The sequence below is a fragment of the Balaenoptera borealis genome, assembly GCF_965194805.1.
Source record: "Balaenoptera borealis genome assembly, chromosome: 4".
NCBI lineage: Eukaryota > Metazoa > Chordata > Mammalia > Artiodactyla > Balaenopteridae > Balaenoptera > Balaenoptera borealis.
Genome location: NC_138861.1, coordinates 52,927,132 through 52,951,094, shown reverse-complemented (window position 1 = coordinate 52,951,094; position 23,963 = coordinate 52,927,132). Strand labels below are relative to the sequence as shown.

The window sequence follows — 23,963 nt, the reverse complement described above, 5'->3', positions numbered from 1 at the left end:
GAGATGTAATATACAGCACAGTGACTAGAGTTAATGATACTGTATTGTATATCTGAAGGTTGCAAAGAGAGTCAATCTTAAAAGTTCTCATCACAAGAGAAAAACTTTGTTTTAACTGTGTTGTGATTGATGTCAACTAGACTTATTGTGATCATTTCACAATATATACAAATACTGAACCAATATGTTGTACACCTGAGACAAATATAGTGTTATATGTCAGTTATATCTCAATTTAAAAAAAGACTATATTAATTAAACTTAAAAGCTTCTGCACAGCAAAGGAAACCATAAACAAAATGAAAAAACAACCCACAGAATGGGAGGAAATATTTGCAAATGAAGCTACCAACAAGGGATTAATCTCCAAAATATACAAACAGCTCATGCACCTCTATGTCAAAAAAAAAAAACAAAAAACAACCCAATCAAAAAATGGGCAGAAGATCTAAATAGACATTTCTCCAAAGAAGACATATAGGTGGCCGAAAAAAGCACATGAAAAGATGCTCAGCATCACTAATTATCAGAGAAATGCAAATCAGAGCTACAATGAGGTATCACCTCACACTAGTCAGAATGGCCATCATCAAAAAGTCTACAGGGCATTCCCTGGCAGTCCAGTGGTTAGGACCCTGCGCTTCCACTGCAGGGGGGATGGGTTCGATCCCTGGTCGGGGAACTAAGATCCAACGTGCTGTGTGGCACAGCCCAAAAAAAAGAAAAAAAAAAGAAGTCTACAAACAATAAATGTTAGAGAGGGTGTGGAGAAAAGGGAACCCTCCTACACTGTTGGTGGGAATGTAAATTGGTACAACCATTATGGAGAACAGTGTGGAGGTTCCTTAAAAAACTAAAAATAGAACTACCATATGATCCAGTAATCCCACTCCTGGGCATATATCCGGAGGAAACTCTATTTTGAAAAGATATATGCACCCCAATGTTCATAGCAGCACTATTTACAATAGCCAAGACATGGAAGCAACCTAAATGTCCATCAACAGATGAATGGATAAAAAAGATGTGGTACTATGGAGAACAGTATGGAGGTTCCTTAAAAAACTAAAAATAGAACTACCATACGACCCAGCAATCCCACTACTGGGCATATACCCTGAGAAAACCATAATTCAGAAAGAGTCATGTACCAAAATGTTATTGCAGCACTATTTACAATAGCCAGGACATGGAAGCAACCTAAGTGTCCATCGACAGATGAATGGATAAAGAAGATGTGGCACATATATACAATGGAATATTACTCAGCCATAAAAAGATATGAAATTGAGTTATTTGTAGTGAGGTGGATGGAGTTAGAGTCTGTCATACAGAGTGAAGTAAGTCAGAAAGAGAAAAACAAATACAGTATGCTAACACATATATATGGAATCTAAGGGAAAAAAAAAAAGAGGTCATGAAGAACCTAGTGGCAAGATGGGAATAAAGACACAGACCTACTAGAGAATGGACTTGAGGATATGGGGAGGGGGAAGGGTAAGATGTGACAAAGTGAGAGAGTGTCATGGACATATATACACTACCAAACGTAAAATAGATAGCTAGTGGGAAGCAGCCGCATAGCACAGGGAGATCAGCTCTGTGCTTTGTGACCACCTAGAGGGGTGGGATAGGGAGGGTGGGAGGGAGGGAGATGCAAGAGGGAAGAGATATGGGAACATATGTATATGTATAACTGATTCATTTTGTTATAAAGCAGAAACTAACACACCATTGTAAAGCAATTATACTCCAATAAAGATGTTTTTTAAAAAAAAAAGATGTGGTATATATATGCAATAGAATATTACCCAGCCATAAAATAGAGTGAAATAATGCCATTTGCAGCAACATGGATGGACCTGGAGATGATTATACTAAGTGAAGTAAGTCAGACAGAGAAAGACATCATATAATTATCACTTATATGTGGAATCTAAAAAATGAACTTATTTACAAAACAGAAATAGAGTCACAGATGTAGAAAACAAACTTATGGTTACCAGCGGGGGAAGGTGGGGAAGGGATAAATTGCGAGATTGAGATTGACATATACACACTACTGTACATAAAGTAGATAACTAATAAGGACCTATTGTATAGCACAGGGGACTCTACTTAATACTCTGTAATGGCCTATATGGGGAAGGAATCTAAAAAAAAGTGGTTATATGTATATGTATAACTGATTCACTTTGCTGTACAGGAGAAACTAACACAACACTGTAAATCAACTATACTACAATAAAAATTTTTTTTAAATCTTAAAAATAAAGACTATACACTTTCATTGTAGAAATAGATATGTCAAAAAAAAAGGGGGGTGTTTTCCCCTAGGTACCTCATGACCCAGAGAAAACCTTTGTAAACCTTTATGTCCATATTCTCTTAGATTTTGTTTTATCCGTTAGACATTTCCGAAAATATGATTATGCTCTATTTTTTGTTTCTTATTTAGAGAATGTGATTTGTTCTTTTTTTTTTTTAATCAATCAATTAATTAATTTTGGCTGCGCTGGGTCTTCATTGCGGCGTGTGGGCTTAGTTGCGGTACGTGGGTTCTTAGTTCCCCAACCTGGGATCAAACCTGGGCCCCCTGAATCAGGGGCATGGAGTCTTAACCACTGGACCACCAGGGAAGTCCCAAGAATTGTGATTTGTTCTTAAGATCCATCAAGCTACTTGATTTTCCTTTGCTTTTTTAAATAATTAATTAATTAATTAATTTTTGGCTGCGTTGAGTCTTCGTTGCTGCGCGTGGGCTTTCTCTAGTTGCAGCGAGCACGGGCTTCTCATTGCGGTGGCTTCTCTTGTTGTGGAGCACAGGCTCTAGGCACACGGGCTTCAGTAGTTGTGGTGCATGGGCTCAGTAGTTGCGGCTCACTGGCTTAGTTGCTCCGTGGCATGTGGGATCTTCCCGGACCAGGGATCGAACCCATGTCCCCTGCATTGGCAGGCGGATTCTTAACCACTGTGCCACTAGGGAAGTCCCTTCCTTTGCTTTTTATCCTCTGAGATTAATACAGGAATAATAGCCCACCAGTATTGCCTTTGTGTTGTTTAATTTTCTGGCTGGAAAAATATTAAGTTCTCAAATACTATAAATCATTTGCACTGTGTGGTTCCTTTGGAAGCCTTTTAAAATAGTTTCTTTAAATAGCTGTAGTATTACCCATTACTTTTTTATTACCCATTTTCTTCAAAGGAGACTTGAGTAAATATTATAGCAACAATTTTAACTTTATTGATTCTATGACATTTTCATTAAAACAGCCACTTGACGATAAACAAATCCATATTTGGACTTCTGAACATTTATGAGGCAACTTCTTTCATTAGATCGTCAGAAATATTGTAGCCCTAATGGAGCTTTTTCAGAATGCTGTTGTTGAGCTGTGTAGAATAATATAAATTTCTGCTTGCACAGTATCCCATCTAACGTTTAGTGGAATTTAATCCTAGTCCCCTGAAAGACAAGTACTCTCATTTAGTTCTGTAGCCTTTTGTTATATGTACTACTGTAACAACCCCGTAGGTGACTGGTGAACTAAAAATATTTGCACGCTTATAGAATCCTGGGTTTATTGTAGCATTTTTACATACTATAGAGTTCTGAAATTATCTATAAATGGATTATAACTATATCTGAAGTTAAAGTATTTATCATCACAGTTATTTCTGGAATTAATTTTAAAGCCTGAAAATTTTCAATGGGCAGGTTTGGGCAATAAGTACTAACTTTAAAAAGTCTATTTTTAGAGCATTCTTATCTGGTATCATAGTACATATCAGGCTATGATATAATTATTGGCTTTTAAAAATAAGCAACTTGAAGGCATTTTATTTGCTTTGCATGATAGATGCTCAATAAGTATGTTGAAAGAATGGATAAAATCTTCACAATTTAGTTATTTGCCCCATGTACTTTCATGTTATGCAGTAACACTTGTGCACTAAAATAGACTGTTCGATCTGCTAGCATGCCAATTCCAGTTATACTAAGTTCAAGCTTCATTGCCTGCCTTTGTGTATTAGTGCAGAGGGGAGTTTTATGGATAGAGGAAAGAGGCAAATTGGATGACCAGGAGTTCTAAAGTAATTTCTAATTTCTAAAGCTTTTCCTAAAAGTTTAGAATTGTTTGAAATCTTGACCTTTTATTTCTGTGCGTTCTCTGAGGAGAGGGTCTCTGGTTTATAACTCTGTTATCAGAAATGTCTGGCGCTCAATAGGTCCTCAGTAAATGTTGAATGAATGAGTTGGTTGTCTTTGTGATTTATCCTCTGGGGACTTCTCTGCAATTGTTTATCACTAAATTGGCGTAAAGGTGATCCTTGCCCAGTTTAAATGTTTGTGCTGGAGTATGTAATTAGTGGTAAGGTACTGGATGCTTTCATCTGATTATCTCTAATGACTGCAGTGACTTTGCGTGGTATTGTCATTGCCGTTTAGCAGATGAGAAAACAGGCTCAAAGAGGATAAGCTACTTGAACACAGCTAGTAGAAGACAGAGGTAGGACCCCAGCCTGGCATGCTGCCTGTAGTCTGTCCTCTTTAATTGCTCTCCCACAGAGATTAAGGACCTGGGCTCTCAGGATTAACAGGCTCTGCATGAATTGTTCTTGGTACCAATAAAGCTGGATATAGGAAATTCGACTTTGTGAAGCACAAAGTAAATAATACAGCACTGCATGCGTTTAGGAATTTTTTGAGTACTTTAGCTCTTCAGTTACTGGGTGGCCCTGGATCTGACCAAAAGTTTTCCCTGGGGAATATTCCAGTTGCTTAGGAGTTGGGGAGTAATGGAGGCTGGACGCTGGAGGAGAAGGACCAAATGAGAAAGGTGTAGGATGAGGGATCAAAGTTGGCTTGTTTGTTTTTTAATTGTAACCCATTTAAAACGAGCAAGGATAAAGATTAATGTAATGACTATGCACCGACCACAAAGCTAATTAAACCTTCATATTATGTTTGTTTCAGATCTTAAAGAAATAGAACATTACAGCTATAACCGAGGCCCTGAGCACATCCCATTTTGTATTAGAGTTTTACTCATATGTTAGAGTTTATATTCATGTTGATAAATATAATTTTAGTACATTCATTTTTAACTGCTATGTAATGTTTTAGAGTATGAATATACCCGTTTATTCTCTAGCTGATGACAATTTAGGTTGTTTCCAGTTATTTTGCAGCATACCCAGAGGGACAGTAAACTTTTTTTTTACTTTCTTCTCTGCACATGTGTGTCTGCCTAGGAGAAGGAGCGCTGTGTGTGTGCGCCTTCGGTTCTGCTGCATCTTCTCAGATAGCACTCTCAAGTGGGGGCGGGTTTGCAGTCCTGCCACAGTGCATGAGTGCAGGAGAGATGCTAAGTGGGAGAAAGCAAGGAATGAGGAGGGGCATGCTGAGAAAACCGAGTATTTCAAGAAAATCAGAAGTATATCAGCCCAGTAAAAGGAATCTCTTGCAGAAAAGGAAAGCTGTCAATCTTAGCTCTTCATTTTCCTTCTTTAAGGTCAAAAATGAGTTTTTTTATTGAGCTTAAACAAAGCTTTTGTGTCAAGTATGCTGAAAATTTTGCCTGATCACACTGTTCTGAATCTGCTGAGTGATCCATTACTTACTGGAATGCACCATGAGAACAAGCAAAATTGAATGACTTCTTTATTTTTACTGGGGCAGGTGAAAATTTGAAAAACGTATTGTGAGGAGAGGTAAACACTTCAGTCCTACCATTTAAAAAAAATCCATGATATCTTTCTTGTGTTGTATATTTTCATTTGGGAGTGCAGTTTAAGTTGAACTTAGAGTTGGGTCTTCTGAAGTGTTAAAAAATTCTAATTATGGAGCCTAAGCCTTTATTCCAGTCAGGGAAATTCTGCGCACACTAAAAAACATGGTTTTATTCATAATGATCTATTAACTATGTCCTAACCAAGTCATCCCTCAGCCCTGTTAGCAGGAAATAAAATAAAAAGTTTTCTGTCAGCTTCCTCTTTTTTTTTTTTTTTTTTAATTGAAGAATCGCTGACTTAAAATATTCAATTAGTTTCAGGTATACAACATAGTGATTTGATATTTTTATACACTACAAAATGATCACCAGGATAAGTCTAGTTTCCATCTGTGACCGGACAAAGTTATTACAGTATTATTGACTATATTCCCTATGCTGTACATTGCATCCCTATGACTTATTTATTTTATAACTGGAAGTTTGTACCTCTTAACCCCCTTCACCTATTTGGCCCATCCCCCCCACCCCCTCCCCTCTGCCAGCTTCTTTCTTCTCTCTTTGCCCTTGTTCACTCTCTGGTAGTAGTAGTTAAGAAAATCTTATGATGCAGAAGCTTGTAATAAGGAGGAAGTGGAAAGGGAAGAGAGGGAGAAGACACAGATCAGTGGTTTTCAGCGCAAAGCTGGGTGGTGGGCTGCTACTGGTTAGTACTAATCAGAAGAAGCCAGGTGTGCCGTTTGGCACAAATGACCCTGCGGTAGCACATGCTGGCGCTTCGTGAATTGGAGCCCATTCTTATTTTTACATTTGGTGAGCCCTCTCTGCAGGGAGGAGGATTGCTTGTCTCCAGGGCCTTTTGCACACTACGGGAGTCTTTCCCTACCCACACTGTTCTCTCTGTGTGGAACATTCTCTCTGCTAGTCTTCTCCAGGTTAGTCCTTTCCACCTTTGGTGGTTCTCAGACTTCTTATTCTCAGGATTCCTTTACACGCTTAAAAATTTCTGAGGACCCAAAGAACTTTTGTTTATGTGGATTATATATATATATATATTTTTTTTTTTTTTTAAATAAATTTATTTATTTATTTTTGGCAGCGTTGGGTCTTCGTTGCTGCGCACGGGCTTTCTCTAGTTGCGGCGAGTGGGGGCTACTCTTCGTTGTGGTACGCGGGCTTCTCATTGCGGTGGCTTCTCTTGTTGCGGAGCTTGGGCTCTAAGCATGAGGGCTTCAGTAGTTGTGGCACACGGGCTCAGTAGTTGTGGCTCGCGGGCTGTAGAGCACAGACTCAGTAGTCGTGATGCACGGGCTTAGTTGCTCCGCGGCATGTGGGAGCTTCCTGGATCAGGGCTCAAACCCGTGTCTCCTGCATTGGCAGGCAGGTTCTTAACCACTGCGCCACCAGGGAAGCCCTATGTGGGTTATATTGATCAACATTTACCACATTAGCAATTAAAACTGAGAAATTTAAAAATATTTATTCATTTTAAACAATAAACCCTATTACTTTGTTAACATTAATAAATAATATATTTTTATGAAGAATATTTTGTTTGTTTTGGAAAACATGGTTAGAAGACTGTTTTAGACAATGTTTTACATAGGAAGATGGCTGGATTCTCATATCTGCATTGGGTCTGTTGTGATATCACACCTGTGTAGCCTTTGGAAAACTAACGTACACTCCTGAAAGAATGAAAGTGAAAAAGGCAAATAACATCTTAGTATTTTTTTGAAAATAGTTTGACCTCGTGGAGCCCTCTAAAAGGGTCTCAGGACCTCGGGGATCCTGAATCTCACTTTCAGAATCATTGCTTTAGATCTCAGTTCTGTTGTCACTTCTCCAGCAAAGCCTTCCCTGACCTCCCTCACTAGGTCAAACTTTCCTATTTTAAGCCCTAGTAGTACTATGTACCTCTTGTCTGTACCATTTATTGAAGTACCACCTTAACTTTAATGTCTGTTTCTGCTACTTGGCTCCTTGAGATTAGGGATCACGTATGGGTTTTGCTCACAATTACATCCTCAGCCCTTGCCACAAGGGCCTGCCCTGTACTGGGCATTTGGTGCATATTTGAATAAATAAATGAGTGAATCAATTTAAATAAACAGACTTCTTGGATTCCACTTGATTATAGACTTTCCCTTAAAATGTAAGTCCTTCTCTGAATTGTATACCTGGTGTCTATATTCATAGCATATATTTATTTTCTGTTTTTTCAGACTGATTATTGCTAAGACTGTTGCAGGGCCGTTAGGCCCTGGATCTGTGCACCATTCTGCTTATACTCTGTCTCACCCCTTGCACCACGTTACAATTCTTTGTTTACCTTCCATCCCCCATCCTCCCCCACTAGATTCTTCAGAAGCTTTTTGAGAAAAGGGATTGTGACTTGTTTATCTTTTCAATCCCCTTCTCCATGCCGCATTAGCATATCTTAGTATATAGTAGACACTAATATTTTCCTGAATGTGTCAAATTGGATTTGAAAAGATACATACACTACAATTGCAAGTAAGTGTAAAAATTTTGACCTAAGAAAAATCATGTTCCCAATGCATGGATTACTGACAGGTTATTTATTTCTGAATTGTTTTGCACATCAGAATACATAGGGTAATTCTGTAGGTATTCTGATTTTCAAGAAAGAATCATGGTGATCAGGTGTTTTTTTAAAACATTTGTGGACTTCCCTGGTGGCTCAGTGGTTAAGAATCCGCTTGCCAATGCAGGGGACATGGGTTCGAGCCCTGGTCCAGGAAGATCCCACATGCCGCCGAGCAACAAAACCCACGTGCCACAACTACTGAGCCTGTGCTCTAGATCCTGTGAGCCACGACTACTGAGCCCGCATGCCACAACTACTGAAGCCCGCGCGCCTAGAGCCCGTGCTCCGCAGCAAGACAAGCCACCACAATGAGAAGCCCGCGCACCGCAACGAAGAGTAGCCCCCGGTCACCGCAACTAGAGAAAGCCCACACGCAGTAGCAAAGACCCAACACAGCCAAAAATAAAGAAATTAATTAATTAATTTAAAAAACAACAACAACAACAAAAACATTTGTCATACGTGGACATCATTCTGTCAGCAGATATTTGAGTTACGTGCATGTCGCAAGTACTGTGGTGTGCAGTGGGGATGTAGCTATGAGCAGGGTGTACTTGATCCCAACCCTCAAGGATGTATAGTCTAGCCATCTGGTTTGAGTCAGCAAACTTTTTCTGTAAAGGACTGAATACTAAATGTTGAGACTTTGAGGGCTATATGGTCTTGGTTACAAGTACTCAGCTCTGCATTGTGGCCCCAAAGTGGCCATAGACACCCTGTAAACAAATGAGTGTGGACACATTCCAATAAAACTTCATTTACAAAAATGGGAGAAGATTGGATTTAGCCCACGGGCTGTAGGTGCTGACTCTTGATCTAGTTCGTTTGTTTCTCAGTCTCCGTCCAACTCCTATATCCAGAGCACCAATTTTCATATTTTCAATGAAATTTTCGTTGTCTTATTTGCTAGAATTAGCTAAGGTGAGATTGTTGAAGAACTTGATCTCATGCAAACCACTAAAGCTAATTCTTGTTTTTTTCTTTTGCGCTTTTATCCAGGACATTTTATTTCCTTACATCAAAGAAAATGTTAAAGAGTATCTGCAGACACATTGGGAAGAAGAGGAGTGCCAGCAAGATGTCAATCTTTTGAGGAAACAGGTTGGGATATTTCTATTCCATTGCTTCTACATTCCCAAGGGTGTTAGAACTGAGGATGCCTAAAGACTTAGAATGTTTTCTGAGCATATTTTAAAATAAGCGCTCTGGATTCACAGGGCACGGATGTTGTAGTGACTTGCCTGCTTAGGAGTTCACAGTACATAATTAAAAGGCCAGAAATAATGACATAAATGGCAGTTTGTTGTCTCTACAATTGCCTCTTTCTGGAGCTATTTCAGTTGCATAAAATATCATGTATTTATAAAACTAAGTCATTTGTGGGTATAATGCAAGAGGGTCTTGTGCCATCTCATCACATTTTTCATTAATGTCTCCAAGTGATAACACCTCATTTCCTCATTCTCCACTCTCTCCTCCTCATGGCGTGAGCCATTGCTGCCCCTTCACAGAGTCCCTGGGCCCTCACACACCTCTCTCCCCAGCTCACATTCAGCCCAGCCTTCATACCCGCCTTCGCCTTCGTTACGTGTACTTTGTTCTGCTTTGATCCCTCCCCGGCTTTCAGTCTTTCTCCTTCCACACTGTGTGCTGTGGAACTCCCGATCTGTTGTTTTTCTTATTCAAATTGCTTCATTGGCAAAGGTCTTACGTGCTGTGCAGAGCTAACTCTCCGGCTCTTTTTGAGTTAATTTTCTACATTGGACAATGTGGAAGGAAAGCTTTGTGTAAATTCTGTAATGTTAAGAGTTAGGATTGGAAAGAGAGTCATATCCTTTGAGGCGTGGGGCATTTGAGTTTGTTGAATTTTCTAGATAGCTCAGGGTTAGTCTGAAACACTCCCTTCTTTACCTTTTTTTGTTGTCTCAACGCCTGTTGTTGAAACATACATACATATTCCCTCATTGTAGCGTGTAAATCATTGAGTCTTTAGGGATTGGACATACGCCTTGTCACAGGCTAAACAGCTTCTAAATAGCTATTAGGGTTTTGCAGGATGTGGGAGATTGCAGGAGACTGAATGTAAACCAACCCCAGACATTGCTTCACTAGCTTCTTTTCATTGAATTCCAGGCATAAACTAATTTCACTGAGATTTTCTTTATTTCTTCCTTAGTTAGTTATAGTACAGAGAAAATGATCCGATTTAATTGAAGTCCTGGTTTGTTGATCCTAGTAAGTGAATCAACAAACCAGGTCTTATTATAACATTTTATCATTTTGTGCTATCTCTTTTCTCACACACAACACGCCTCTTGGTTTAAGTTTCAGCTTTAGTGATACAGGAAGGGGGTTGTAAATTTATTAATTATAATCCAGTTTTTTTTAGGAATCATTCATATCAGTCCCAAAGCGTAGGATACTTTAATTTTTAACAGGGCTCGGTGCTAATGGTAGTTGGAGAAAGTTGGTCTGCTAGTTTTCAGGTATCATTTAAAGGATCTTTTTAAAAATGAGTAAGAAACAAATTTTGTGTTGTTTCTGATTTAAAGGCTGAAGAGGACTCCCACCTGGATGGGGCTGTTCCGATCCCAGCAGCATCCGGGAATGGGGCAGATGACCTGCCGCGGGTGATCCAGGCCGTGGTGGATAACGTGTGCTGGCAGATGTCTCTGGACCGGAAGACCACGGCGCTGAAACAGCTTCAGGGCCACATGTGGAGGGCGGCATTCAAAGCTGGGAGCATGAAAGCAGAGTATGTAGCTCCTCAAGTGACTCTAAACACTTCACTAGCCACCAAAGCAAATACATTTTCCACTAGTCCTCTCTCTCCAGTGTAAGTTGCGTGATTTGCAAAGTAGATAAGATCAACATTCTTTTTATTCCAACAAGGGAGTGTTTTATTTTGTTTTGTTTTTTCAAAGCTGGGATAAAGCATTTCATCCAGATAAATCCCCCAGGCCCGTGTCTGGCTTTGTGTGATGGTTGGAGACTTTTAACCCAAGTCTAAAACAGCTTCCTAGATGTAAATCAGCTATACTCCAATTAAAAAACAAACAAACAAAAACCCCACACACAAAACAACCAGCTTCTTAGAAAATGGCGACTTCCTTGAACTAAGTCATGTCTGATCCTTGGTGTATGAGTGACAGCACGGTTGGGCTGCTTCCCAGGATTGTTAGTTAGATTACCTGCTTTCTGCTCTGTTAGAGAAGTAGGAATGCTATAAAATTATGCACCCCGTCACCGTGGGGTTACTCAGTGTCAGCAGTGCCACTCTGTTCTGTGCTCTTACAGCAGCTTCCAGACCTCGGAGTCTTGATTGTGGGCTTCCTAAGAGCACTCCTGCCGAAGGAGACTCATGAGTCCCATATTGCTATATTAAGAAATCTTAATAAGTTGCTGCCACTAAGGATTTCAGGGCATTGCCTGATGTAAACCCTAAGATCCAAGACTGTTACTAGCTGCCTGTATTTCTTTTGTTTTTCTGTCAACCGAGATGCCATTCCTTTATGTACTTTACAAGGGGCTTCCACCTTTTAAGGATGCTTTAGAATTTCAGGATAAGCCAGTGATGTGGAAATAAATATCAGTTAGTTCACTTGGTAAAACACTCAAAGTAGTGGAGTCAGGAGATGGTGCTCACAGGAGTTAGCCCATCCTTCTCCTGGTCTTAGTTCCTTAATTATAAAACCAAGGACTTGAAATAAATCATCTTTGACTTCTCAGCCCTGCTTTGGAGCAATAACAATCTGCAAATTCAACATAGACTAATCCTGTCTCTGAGTGCAAAGTAACATACAAAGTAACTCACAGTTACTGCTGGTTTTGAACTAGTAGCTAATCCCTTTTCTTCAATTTGTTCAATACTGTTTCATCCAGAAGACTTCTCTGACATTTTCCAGTTAATCTTTTATAGATGACTGGTTCCACATCCCAAGTTTCTTGTACTTCTCTTTTCACCCATCTCCTGTGATGTTGTCCACTCTAGAACAGGTGAACAAGACTGTCGAGAATCATTGCTGATTAGCTAATGTGGAATGGTACATGTCTGTTAACTGATTTGTTACATAATTTTTTTCTGTATAGTAAAACCTAAGGTTTTCTTAGTTCTCAAGAAATGTAGTTCTGTTTTCTAGCTAATCAAAGATTAATAGCTTTGAGCCTCCAAACATTTTTTTAATTGTTTGGGTGTAGATCTTTCTAAAAGCATTTCCATGCTCTCTTAAGGCACACTGGACATAATTGAACCTTTTCTCATCATGAATTATATCAAAGGCACACAACAGTACACTAGTATTGTTGTTTGCTTTTTTGAATTTCTTGGGAATTCAAAAAATCCCTTTCTCAGGGAACTGTGTTCAATATCTTGTGATAAACTATAATGGAAAAGAATCTGAAAAAGAATATATATATATATATTTATATATATATATATATATTTATATATATATATTTATATATATATATTTATATATATATATTTATATATATATATATTTATATATATATATATAAATATATATATGACTGAATCACTTTCCTGTACACCAGAAACTAACACAACATTGTAAATCAACTATACTTCAATTTTAAAAAAAAATCCCTTTCTTATTTTATCTCTTTATCTGTAATCACTTTTTACTGTCCTTAGTGTGGCTGTCTGTCAAAAACTCTTCTCCCCTCGACCTAAATTACTGCTTCTAATCTACTGTGACCCTGGAACTCTGGGGACACGCTCATTAGATCTGCAGTAGTTCACAGTCTCATGGAGGTGCTTTTCCTGGCGACCATTTGGACACAAATAGAGAAACTTGTGGCAGCTATCTGACTGGTTTTCATTTGGCTGGGTAACGTGTTCCTTCATTTCAACTTGGTGGTCTTCTCTCTAGGTTCTTTGAAGATGTGGTTCCAGCAGTCAGGAAATGGAGAGAGGCTGGAATGAAGGTGTATATCTATTCTTCAGGGAGTGTAGAGGCACAGAAACTGTTATTTGGGCATTCTACAGAGGGAGATATTCTTGAGGTAGGTTACCCGATTACTTTGTTTTTTTGACACCATCAAAGCATAAAACAGTGAATGTGAGTGCTACAGTTATAAGCTAAGCAGCATTCAGATAATTGCATTTACATATGCTATGCAGGTTGTAAAAAAGAAGTGGAAAAACTGGGGAATACATTGTGGAAGGGTGAAATGTAGCTGTGGTACCAATCTTTGCATCAGAGGTTCTTAAACTTTGCTGTGCATAAGGATCACCTGGGGAGTTTGTTAAAAATGTAGATTCCCTGGGCCCCGTTTCCTGGCAAATCTATATCGGCAGGTCTGGGCTACGGTTGGGAATCTGCGTTTTCAAACATCTACCCTAAGTGATTCTGATGACAGTAGTATTAGAACCATATATATATCTCTCACAGATAAATAAGACCTAAGCTAGCTTGTAAATCAGCTATCTTGTCAGTATTAGAAAATCATCAACCCAAAGGAAAGGAAACTAATGGCTTCTTTTGGTTGTTTAAAGTATCAGGTAAGATGTGAAAGAGTGGCACATGCCACTATCCCTCACAAAAGGGCACACAGACTTCTTGAATGCAGGAGAGTACATGGTGGATTCATTTGTTTCTGGTACTTTGGAGAGAGACAGATTTTATTTTAGCAGAATCAGCATTCTTCTGTAAGAGAACTGGGCATGTTATTACACGGTGATTACTTAAGGCCTCCTATTAACAGTTCTTGTACCTGAGAAAAGTCCTGCTAGCTTTTCTGTCCCACAGTCCCTACGTCCCCTGGAGACAGGGTAGTCATTGGAAAAAGGGACTACATTTAGGACTTTAAAAAGAAATGCTGACTAACTGAATACAGGCTGAAATTAGTGATACACAATAGTTTACTCAGCCAACTATTTTTTTAAAATAAATATTTATTGACCCTCTACCATGTGCAGAGAACACTTTGACTTTGGAGATTGTCATAGTCTCATTTTTACTTTCCTGCTTTTCATCTTAGTTCTAAGTCAAATATTAAATCAGTAGTAAAACCCTTTAAGTACTTGTTAACTATTCTCCTCTGAATACAGATATAAGCTTCTTTTCCGCTCTCTCTGATGAAATAGACAATAAGGTGATAGTAGACAGGACACAGGATAGTAGTTCAGTAATAAAACTTTATCCTACACTTTCTTAGTGTGAGGCAGACTTGAGAGAGAAAGAAAATATGCAAAACAATTCTTAACTTTAAAAATCACAATATTAATATTACCTTAATTTATCTTTGTTAGGCTTATTTTTAGTTTGTGAAAAGTTCTGAAAATATTCAAAAGATCACATCGTAATAGCTGATCCTAAATGTGAACTTATTTTAATGACTGTTGGTTAAATTAGTAAGTTATGTATTTGACCCCAGTTATTTCTAAGATGTCAAGGGTATATACGAGCTCTTGGGTAGAATTTTAAAATGTTTTAATTAGAAAATGAAGGTTTCTTGAAAGTAAAGTAATAGCTTACTAATTAGGCAGGTTAGAGAAATCTGGTCATTCTGGGATCAAAAGGACAAAGTTGAGAACCTTTCATCGGGTGAAACCCAGTCTAATAAGTAGTTTGAGTGAATATAGTGTTTTAAGGACAGGGAGTAGGGCATATATATTTTAAAAGATTTTGGATATAAAATTAATGCTAATGAAAGAAAACCAAGATTATAAAATGATCTTATATACATTGCATTGGTAGTTTTCTTTTTCCAAATGTTTATTTCTATAAAACCTTGGTTTATATTTACTTTTTGTAGCTTCCATAAAGTCCTCTATGAAGTAGACTTACAGGGAATATTTGTTGAGTGGTTGAAGTCGCTATGATTGTCGAGTAGTTCAGAGAACAGGGATGGGAGACAGAGGGGCTGGGTTACATGTGTGTTTGTAGCATCGTTCTTTCCCCCTCTCTGTGTCCAGCTTGTGGACGGTCACTTTGATACCAAGATTGGACACAAAGTGGAGAGTGAGAGTTATCGAAAGATCGCCAGCAGCATTGGGTGCTCCACCAACAACATCTTGTTTCTGACGGACGTTACCCGAGGTGAGTAATCTGACTTCTTGCACTGTACACTCCAGGGTGGGAGCCGAGCCTGGCACTGCAGACGGTTTGCCTTCGTAAAGAAAATTTATGTGGGTAGCCCTGGAAAATGAAGCAGGTTTATAAAAGGAAAGAGTGGACCGGCCAACCCACCTTCCTCTCCATCTACCCATCCTTGGGGGAAGTGGCACTGGAAAGAGGAATTCGTCTCCTTTTAACATGAAATGGGGAAACAACAGAGGCAGCCAGCCGTAAGGGTGGGAAGGAGCATGCAGCCAGGGGTATGAGGGTAGGGGCGTGGCTAGTCCAGGACAGTCAAGTCACAGTGGACCTGCATCAAATGTACTTAACAGCAGTGAGATCAGCTCTACACCCTCGGCAAAAAAAAGTGAGAGAGAGAGAGAGAGAGAGAAGTCTGCAGTTGGAGCAATATTGCCTCATTGTCCTGCTGACTGATCCGCGCTGCCCCTCGGCGAGGAGGAGCCTCATTTCTCCCTTCCCTCAGATGGGCTCAGTCCCCAGGCGCCCCTCGTGTTGTGAACCTCAGCCTCACTGCACACGGATCTCACGTTTAAAGATCGGCGTCTTTTTTACCCAGCATGGCCCTCTTTATATTATATACAGTGCATTAGCCCGTGCATTATCACTGTAAGGGGTGAATGTATGAAACAGCACATACTCTACTTTATTGGCAATTTAAGTGATTTCGAGAGCAGTTTTGACCAAACGTAAAGCATACGCTCAAGCATCTACCTGTGTGAGAATATGAGTCCTCCAGAGAATTACAGAAGGAACCGGTAGTGAAGAAGGAAGCAAGCAGCAGCAGGCGAAGAGGTCGGGGGGTGCTGGGGGAGGTGGGTGGTCTCTGCCCCTGGCTGGCGAGGCTTTCCCACACTCCCCCAGCTGGCTGCAGCCTTTGATCTTGTGGTCATTTTCCTTAGAGTCTGTGCATCTCTCCGGGTCCTACTTTGGTGTATTTGTAATTGCACTTGTGTTGGAGGATAGTTTTACTTATTTTTGTTTCTTCCACTCGCCTTGGATCGTAAGTTTTACCCTTCGTTTACCCATAGAACAGGGCTTTGTGTACTGTGCAGCCGCTCTGATACACTACATCTAATTCACCAGGCTCAAGAAGGGAATTAGGGAAAAGGGGCGGAGGGCAGGGGCGCTCTCCTATCTGGTGGCTCCGAGGGACCCCTGGGCCCCCGTGGAAGCAGCTTCGGCAGTCTGTAGTTGACATTCCTCCCTCCAGCCCTTCTGTTCGTTGTCGCAGAACTAGAGTCACCCCCGCTCACTGGGACTTTTCAGAGATGTCGCCCAAAGGCAAACCCAGGCTGCTGGCAAAGGCATCTTATCTGTGCTAGCATGTGTGAGTATATTCTTTGTCTGCTGCTTTGGTTTATCATGTTAGGTACGATCTGTAGGCATATAAGCAAATATATACTAATTTGTGAAGCAGTTTAAAAAAAAAATCTTAACCAGCATAGGCCATCTAATGCCTTCAAGAAGTCATAATGTGTTTTCCAGAGAAAGAGTGGTAGACAGGCTTAATTTTACCTGACGTACAGTTGACATTCAGTAACCGCCAATATCTTTGTTAAATTTCAATCCTCGGTGAATCTAGACTGGAATTTTGATCTAGGGAGATGGTAGCAAATCACAGCTGTTTGTTGTTTTGAGTTTTGAAAGCTCAGTAGATTTAGCGGGGACCTGCCCCTGCTGCACGTCCTGGTTTGGGTCAGCCTCAAAGTGCAAGGGTTCTACAAACTGTCATCTTATTTTTCTGCATCCTGGAAAGCTTTGCATTTGCGTGTCTAACTGCACTGCAGGTGAGAGACAGACGCGTGGACACACAGCTTCAAGGTTCACTGTGTAACCAGCTGGCCAGGCTACACCTATGTACCAGAAGCCATTTCACCTGGCCTCTGCTTTGAACTGTCAGCGTACTGTAAATGTTTGCCTGTCATATTTCTGTGTATAAACCATTTACTGATTCAAAGCTACATTTTACCCTCTTCCTTGAATGGCTTTTTGAGGCTTTGAGTGGTGGGCCGGAGAGGTCGCTTTACTATCTGTGTAGATAAAGGTGTGAGGAATGGTAATCTGAAGACCTTTTGCTTTGTTTTGCTCCTTATGCAAAGGAAATAGGCCTCTTTCTGGTGAGTTTAGCTGGTTTAACCTGTGAATTGCTTTTCTTTAATCATTCATGTAAACAGGGCTGTTGGAGATGAAAATCCATGGTTTGCCCTATATTTAACTCCGCTAGCATTTTGAACGGTGAGTGTCTGCAGGCTTAGAATTAGAGACCTGATTTGTGGCTGGAGCTCCCCACAAAGTCAGCCTGTCCCAAGCATTCTGGGATTGAATGCATGATTCATTCAATTCAGACCCTCACCTTATTCTTTGCTTTTTGGTTACCGCTAATAATTGTAACCCCTGCCCGAAGACCACTTACAGTTTCTTCGTATTCTTGTCTTTAGCCACATTTTTTTTCTAGTTGCCATCATAGTACATCTATAATTTCACGTCTTTCTCTTTTCACTTAAGCCATATCCTTAGGTTGCAGTCCCAGAAATTATTCCTATTCTCTTTAGAGACTAGATGTAATCTCCAAGTTGTCTCTCCCTTGAGTCCTCTGCAAGGAGGTTTTATTCCTGCCCCTCATCTTCTGCCAGCCCCACTCCTGCTTGGGCAGTAGGACCAGACCTGGGCTCACCTGTAGCTGGGACAGGGCCAGGCACCTGGCTGCCTGCCTTGCTCTTTTCTATTGTCTCTGATCCTGTGTTTTAGTAGCACGTGTCCAGACTTCCATTGCCAAGGCAGAGTGGAAGACTAAGTTGATATCCCAAATAATACTCAAATATAAAAGAGAGAACTGAAAGACTTTTTCCCTTTAGAGGAAAAGAAAAAAGAGGTCCAGGGTTTGAAGTCAACAAGTATTATTAGATAAGTGTCTCAATAATACATGAAAAGAGCAAATAGATGCTTAAGGACAAAAACTTGCCCCGTGGTGATCTTGGTAAGAGGCCGAATGTGGAATGGTCCCTAACTAGTAAGTCCCACATGGATCGTGATGACTCAGCTTGGTTGAGATCCTGGGTTCCTGGTCCAGAGGACTGTGCTTGAGGCAGCCAGGCCGGGAACTTGGGGTGTGGAAGGCAGTGCCTTTGCTGCTGGAGTGAATGGCATCTGCAGAATTTGCCTGAGGAGGGCATTGTGGAGCACTGTTTTTGCTCTGGGAGGTGACAGTCCTTTCATAGGAGGTGGGTAGGTGGAAGAGACAGCTCTGCCCCATTTACTCTTTCTTAGTACTGCTGCCCTTTAATTAATGCATTCCGTTGCTCTGGCTGTTTTCCACAGGTTGAGAAACTACTGGGGTTTCTTATTACACCAGGTCTGAATTGCAAAGAATGTGTTTCAGACTCTTCCCCAGTTTTGCTCTATCTGCCCACGTATGCCCCATCTCTGTGACCACAGACCTGTGTCCTGTGTCCATCCTCCTACTGTTTGCACATGTACTTTATGTCTGCCTACAATTCCTCCTCTCTTGCCAGTTTTCCTTCCTTGAAATTTCTGATCAAAACTTACTCTCTGTGCAGAGGAGTCATTTGTTAAGTTGCAGGTCCTAATTCAGTAGTTGCACATTGGGGAACCTGGCATTCTGTATTTGTAACAAGCTTCCATGTGATTTCCACACTGCTGGTCCAGGGACTACACTCAGAGCAGCAATGCTCTAGAGCAGGAGTTGGCAAAATTGTTTGGTAAAGCAGGGGTCCCCAACCCCCTGTTAGGAGGCGGGCCGCACAGCAGGAGGCGAGCGGTGGGCGAGCGAGCGAAGCGTCATCTACCGCCCCCCATCGCTCCCATTACCGCCTGAACCGTCCCCCCGCCACTACCCCGGTCCGTGGAAAAATTGTCATCCATGAAATCAGTCCCTGGTGCCAAAAAGGTTGGGGACCACTGCTGTAAAGGACCAGATAGTAACTATTCAACTCTGGTCCTTGTAATGCAAAAGCAGCCACAGATAGTACATAAGTGAGTGTGTGTGACTGTGTTCCAATAAGACCATGTTTACAAAAACAGGCGGCGGGCCATAATTTGCTGACCCTCGTTCTAGAGCACAGACCACAGAGTCTGACACACGATTTCAAATTTCAGCTGTACCACTTGCTAGCTCTCAGTTTCTGTGTCTGTAGAATGGAGATAGTAATACTAACAACCTCAGGGTTGTTGTGAAGATTTAGATGGGAATGGAAGTTCCAGGAAAGCAGGAACTTTGTTTTGTTCACATATCTCTGGTCCTAGAATAGTACCTGGCACATAGTAGGTGCTAAATTAATACAAGGTATTAGCTATTATCTTTCAGATGGATATAAAATGAGGAGGGTTACATAACCCAAGACATATTAGAGATATCCCCTCAAATACATAGCTTACTTAGTTTCATTTGACTAGTCCTGTTTTTACTTCCATGCAATCACTGATCTTAAAACACTCTTAGTCCAGTGAGGAGAGAGACAACAGGTAATAACGTGTCAAATCATATTGTCTTGATAGGACTAAATACAGGGTGTTAGTGGAGCACATAGGATGCTCTAATACAGCTGGTAGTAGCTCTAGAAGATAGAATATTTGAGCTGAATTTTGAAGAGTAGGAATTTGCCAGGCAAGAAAGATGGGCAGTCTAGCCAAGGGTTGTGACATGTTTGGGCTCCAGGTGTGAGAGTAGGTATTTCAGCCTGGTTAGATCCTGGGATTCCATTTGCCCCATATCTACTTAATTGGTATTATTCCTGACAGCCTGTCCTTTGGGAAACAGCTCAGTTCTCTGTAGGACTGATGGGCGGGAATGGAGGACAGCTGTGGACACGGCTCTGTCTTTGTGCATTCATAAGTACTTAATAAAGCTTAGAAGTCCAGGACACACTATCCTCCTAGTCTGTCAGTACAGTTAGTTACGCATTTGAAAAAAATTTTTATGGAAAAATTAAAAATAATATAAAAGAATAATAAGTCCACCCCCTGTGCTTGTCTTTTAGCTTCCACAGTTATCAAATCTGGACCAGACTTATTTCTTACATTCCCACATCCCTCTGATTATTTTGAAGCAAATCCCAAACATCATGTTCTGCCATTTCTGACACATATTTGGATTTTCGCAGAGGCCAGCGCTGCTGAGGAAGCTGACGTGCACGTAGCTGTGGTGGTGAGACCTGGCAACGCGGGGTTAACAGATGATGAGAAGACTTACTTCAGCCTCATCACGTCCTTCAGTGAACTGTACCTGCCTTCCTCAGCCTAGAGGAGGAGTTCCAAGGAAGACCAAACTGTCTTCACAGAGTTTTCCCTGTAGTCTAGTTTTATTCTAATGGTAAAAGTAACTTACTTAAAAAATGCATATATACACATACATAAGGTATGTAAGTGTGTGTATGTTCAAATTACCTTTCACAAGCACGTAAGTGGGGAAAAGAATCTCAGTTCAGTGAAAAGGAAACTTATTTAAAGATGATGCTTTATATGTAGAAATTGTTTGAAACCACAGCTCTATAACCATTATTGAGGGCGAAATATAGTTGATAGAAGAAATTACTACTATACAGGTCAAATGTGTTATGTTTATCAAGTCATGTACCAAAATAGAAAGGTAGGTATGAGAAGTTACTCAGAAGCCTGGTTATTTTAAAAACTAGAAGTATTTCAAAGACATTCCTAGTAATAATCTACTCCCCTTTTAAATTGTGAGTTAGAATATTACAGCAACTGAATTTCAAGCTATTAATTAACCTCCCTATTTACAAATGACAAAGCTATCTGTTTCTGCTCCGAAAGAGAGCAAAGTTGGGAAAGGAAACTCATCTGAGTCTTGATTAATCATATATCTGTTACTTAAGAAACTTGCTAATCATTGTGGTACCCGCAGCAAGCAGTTGCCTTACCAGTGAAAAAGATGCACTAATGTAACAGCTAAAATAGAAATGTGCTTCCTAATGTTTAACAAAACAGTCCTAATCCTGACAGTTATCATAGATTTCAGAGTTAACCTTGCTAACTACTTCTTAGCACAGTTTGAGAACATACGTTAATTGCTGTTTACTATTAAAAAACAAAAGGTTTGCTGAAATTTGTCCATAAGACCTAGAAGAGCCCTAATATCTAATATTTTCTTCTGAAATGGATGTGAGAAATGTAAATTTTATAACAGCGTTATTTATCCTAGTTCAGCCTAATAGGATGTCATGTCAATTTCATGTGGTAATTAATAAAAACGTTTTCTTCTTTACTCAGTTGTTTTTTTTAAAAATAAATTTATTTATTATATTTATTTATTTTTGGCTGCGTAGGGTCTTTTGCTGCACGCAGGCTTTCTCTAGTTGCGGCAAGCGGGGTCTACTCTTTGTTGCGGTGTGCAGGCTTCACATTGCGGTGGCCTCTCGTTGCGGCACGTGGGCTTCAGTAGTTGTGGCTCGCGGGCTCAGTAGTTGTGGCTCGAGGGCTCTAGAGCGCAGGCTCGGTAGTTGTGGCGCACGGGCTTAGTTGCTCTGCGGCATGTGGGATCTTCCCGGGCCAGGGATGGAACCTGTGTCCCCTGCGTTGGCAGGCGGATTCTTAACCACCGCTTCACCAGGGAAGTTCCTTCTCTCAGTTTTATGTAGGTTTGCTTACTGCCATAAGCAGAAGAGAAACTGAAGAGAGATTGGACAAATAAGAATTTTAGTTTAATTTTTTGCCTTAACCTTGTGTGTGTTTGTGATATGTGTGAATATGCATGTGTGTGTTTTAATGGAATGCCAGTAGAAAATCACTATCATTTGAGTTATATATACATATATGGCTAACCTTAGTGGTTATTATTTCATTTGGATAGTAAACATTCAAGATATGAGTAGATTTCTTAGATTTTTGAGAATCTTATATTTGAGTTATATAAGATAATGCTTGAAGGAGGCAATTATTCTCCTAATTAATCAAGAAAAACTAATGAATCCTGGAGGAATAATTTTGGGGATGCTTTGAATAAGGAAAAGGAAGTAGCCTTGCAACTATGAGAGGACAGGGAATATAAAAGATTTTATGTTGACAGTTTTTATCTTCTAGTAGCTAATTAAGAAATCTAAGGACTATGAAGATACAGAAGAGTAGTGAAAGGGGAATGAATTTAAGTAAATCTTAGAAATGGGAGTAATTTGTAAGTGATGGGAAAGCCACAAATGGTAATTAAAGGATGAACTTCATATAGTTTCTGAAAAAGTTTATGAGAAGGCGAAAGAAAAGGGGTCTCTTAATGATAGTAAATGAACAATTGGAAAATTAAGGAAGGAAAGAAAGAAAATTATGCACCGGGGACTAGATGAGAAAGGAATTAAAGGAAAAGGAGCATGCTCAGTATCTGGCCAACAGAGAATTGAGCTGGAGGAGTATCTTAGTCCATCTAGACTGCTGTAGCAGAATTCCAGACACCAGGTGGCTTACAAACAACAAAACTTTATTTTTCACAGTCCTGGAGGCCGGGAAGTCCAAGATCAAGGTGCTGGCAGATTCAGTGTCTGGTGAGAGCCTGTTTCCTCACACATGGCTGTCTTTTTCACAGTAACCTCACATGGCAGAAGGGGTAAAGCAGCTTTCTTGGGCCTCTTTTATACGGACACGAATCCCATTCATGGCCCCAAAGGCCTCCCAAAGGCCCCCACCACCCATACATCACCTTGGGGGGACACTAACATTCAGTCTACAGCAAGAGACATTTACTATCCATGATAAAAAGGGTACCAGAAAAACTGTGTAGTTTATACTGAGTAGCTGAAGATGGAAATAGGTTAAAAAATTAAGGGAAAGTTGTAATATCAGATTGAGTTTCTCAGAGTGGGGTGTGAAGGAAGGGAAAAAAGAAGGTGAGTGGAATATTTCTGAGGTCTTAGGAAACGCATTCATAATTAACGTGATGGAAAAGGATCTTAGGAAGAACTTGAGTCATAAAGTAGCCTGGTCATGAGGAAGGGAAAAGTGCCTAGAGAGTGGGTAGTGAGCTAGGAGATGAGTCCAGATCAAATCATGAGCCTTAGTAAGGGAAAGGGGAAGAAATTCCCACCTCTGCAATTTCCAGAAACAGACAAAGTTACTAAATTTTCTCAGCACCTTGTCCGCAGAGAATGCAGGGGACAAAGGCCTCTTAAAGTTGTGGCTCTTTTTATTCCTATTTGTTAATCCAGGTCTGCCTTACTTGTGCTCTTTCCCTCAGGGGCACTGATTTCCAATGTTGTGTCAAAACCCAAGTTGGTTTCTTAGAAGAGAAGCCTCAGGCGTCTCTAATCTTATCAGCACTTCTGGGGTAGCAGGGCTTCCTGTTTGGCTTTCTGCAAGGCTGGCTTGAGTTGCTAAGCCTAACTGGTGTCCAGGTTATGGTGGCACAAGAAGTTGAGAGCCCAGCATTTATCACCAAGACAGGTGCACAGCAGCCTTTGCCCAGCAGATGGTGCTGTTTCTCTAGAGACTAGCAAGTGTGAGGCCTCGCCAGACACAGCAGATGGGAGCTAGGAGGTAGCATTAAGAGAGGAA

General features: G+C 40.4%; 1 protein-coding gene across 2 annotated transcripts in view; it reads left to right on the top strand.

Moving 5' to 3' along the window:
• Positions 1 to 21,690, top strand: part of ENOPH1 (enolase-phosphatase 1) — a 35,044-nt gene extending 13,354 nt beyond the window's left edge. For both annotated transcript variants that reach the window (XM_082389445.1, XM_082389446.1), the window contains exons 2-6: positions 9,346 to 9,447; positions 10,899 to 11,101; positions 13,239 to 13,371; positions 15,287 to 15,410; positions 20,570 to 21,690. In XM_082389445.1, coding sequence (XP_082245571.1) covers positions 9,346 to 9,447; positions 10,899 to 11,101; positions 13,239 to 13,371; positions 15,287 to 15,410; positions 20,570 to 20,709 — 702 coding nt within the window. In that variant the 3' untranslated portion in view covers positions 20,710 to 21,690. The remainder of the gene's footprint in view (positions 1 to 9,345; positions 9,448 to 10,898; positions 11,102 to 13,238; positions 13,372 to 15,286; positions 15,411 to 20,569) is intronic.
• The last annotated feature ends 2,273 nt before the right edge of the window (positions 21,691 to 23,963 follow it).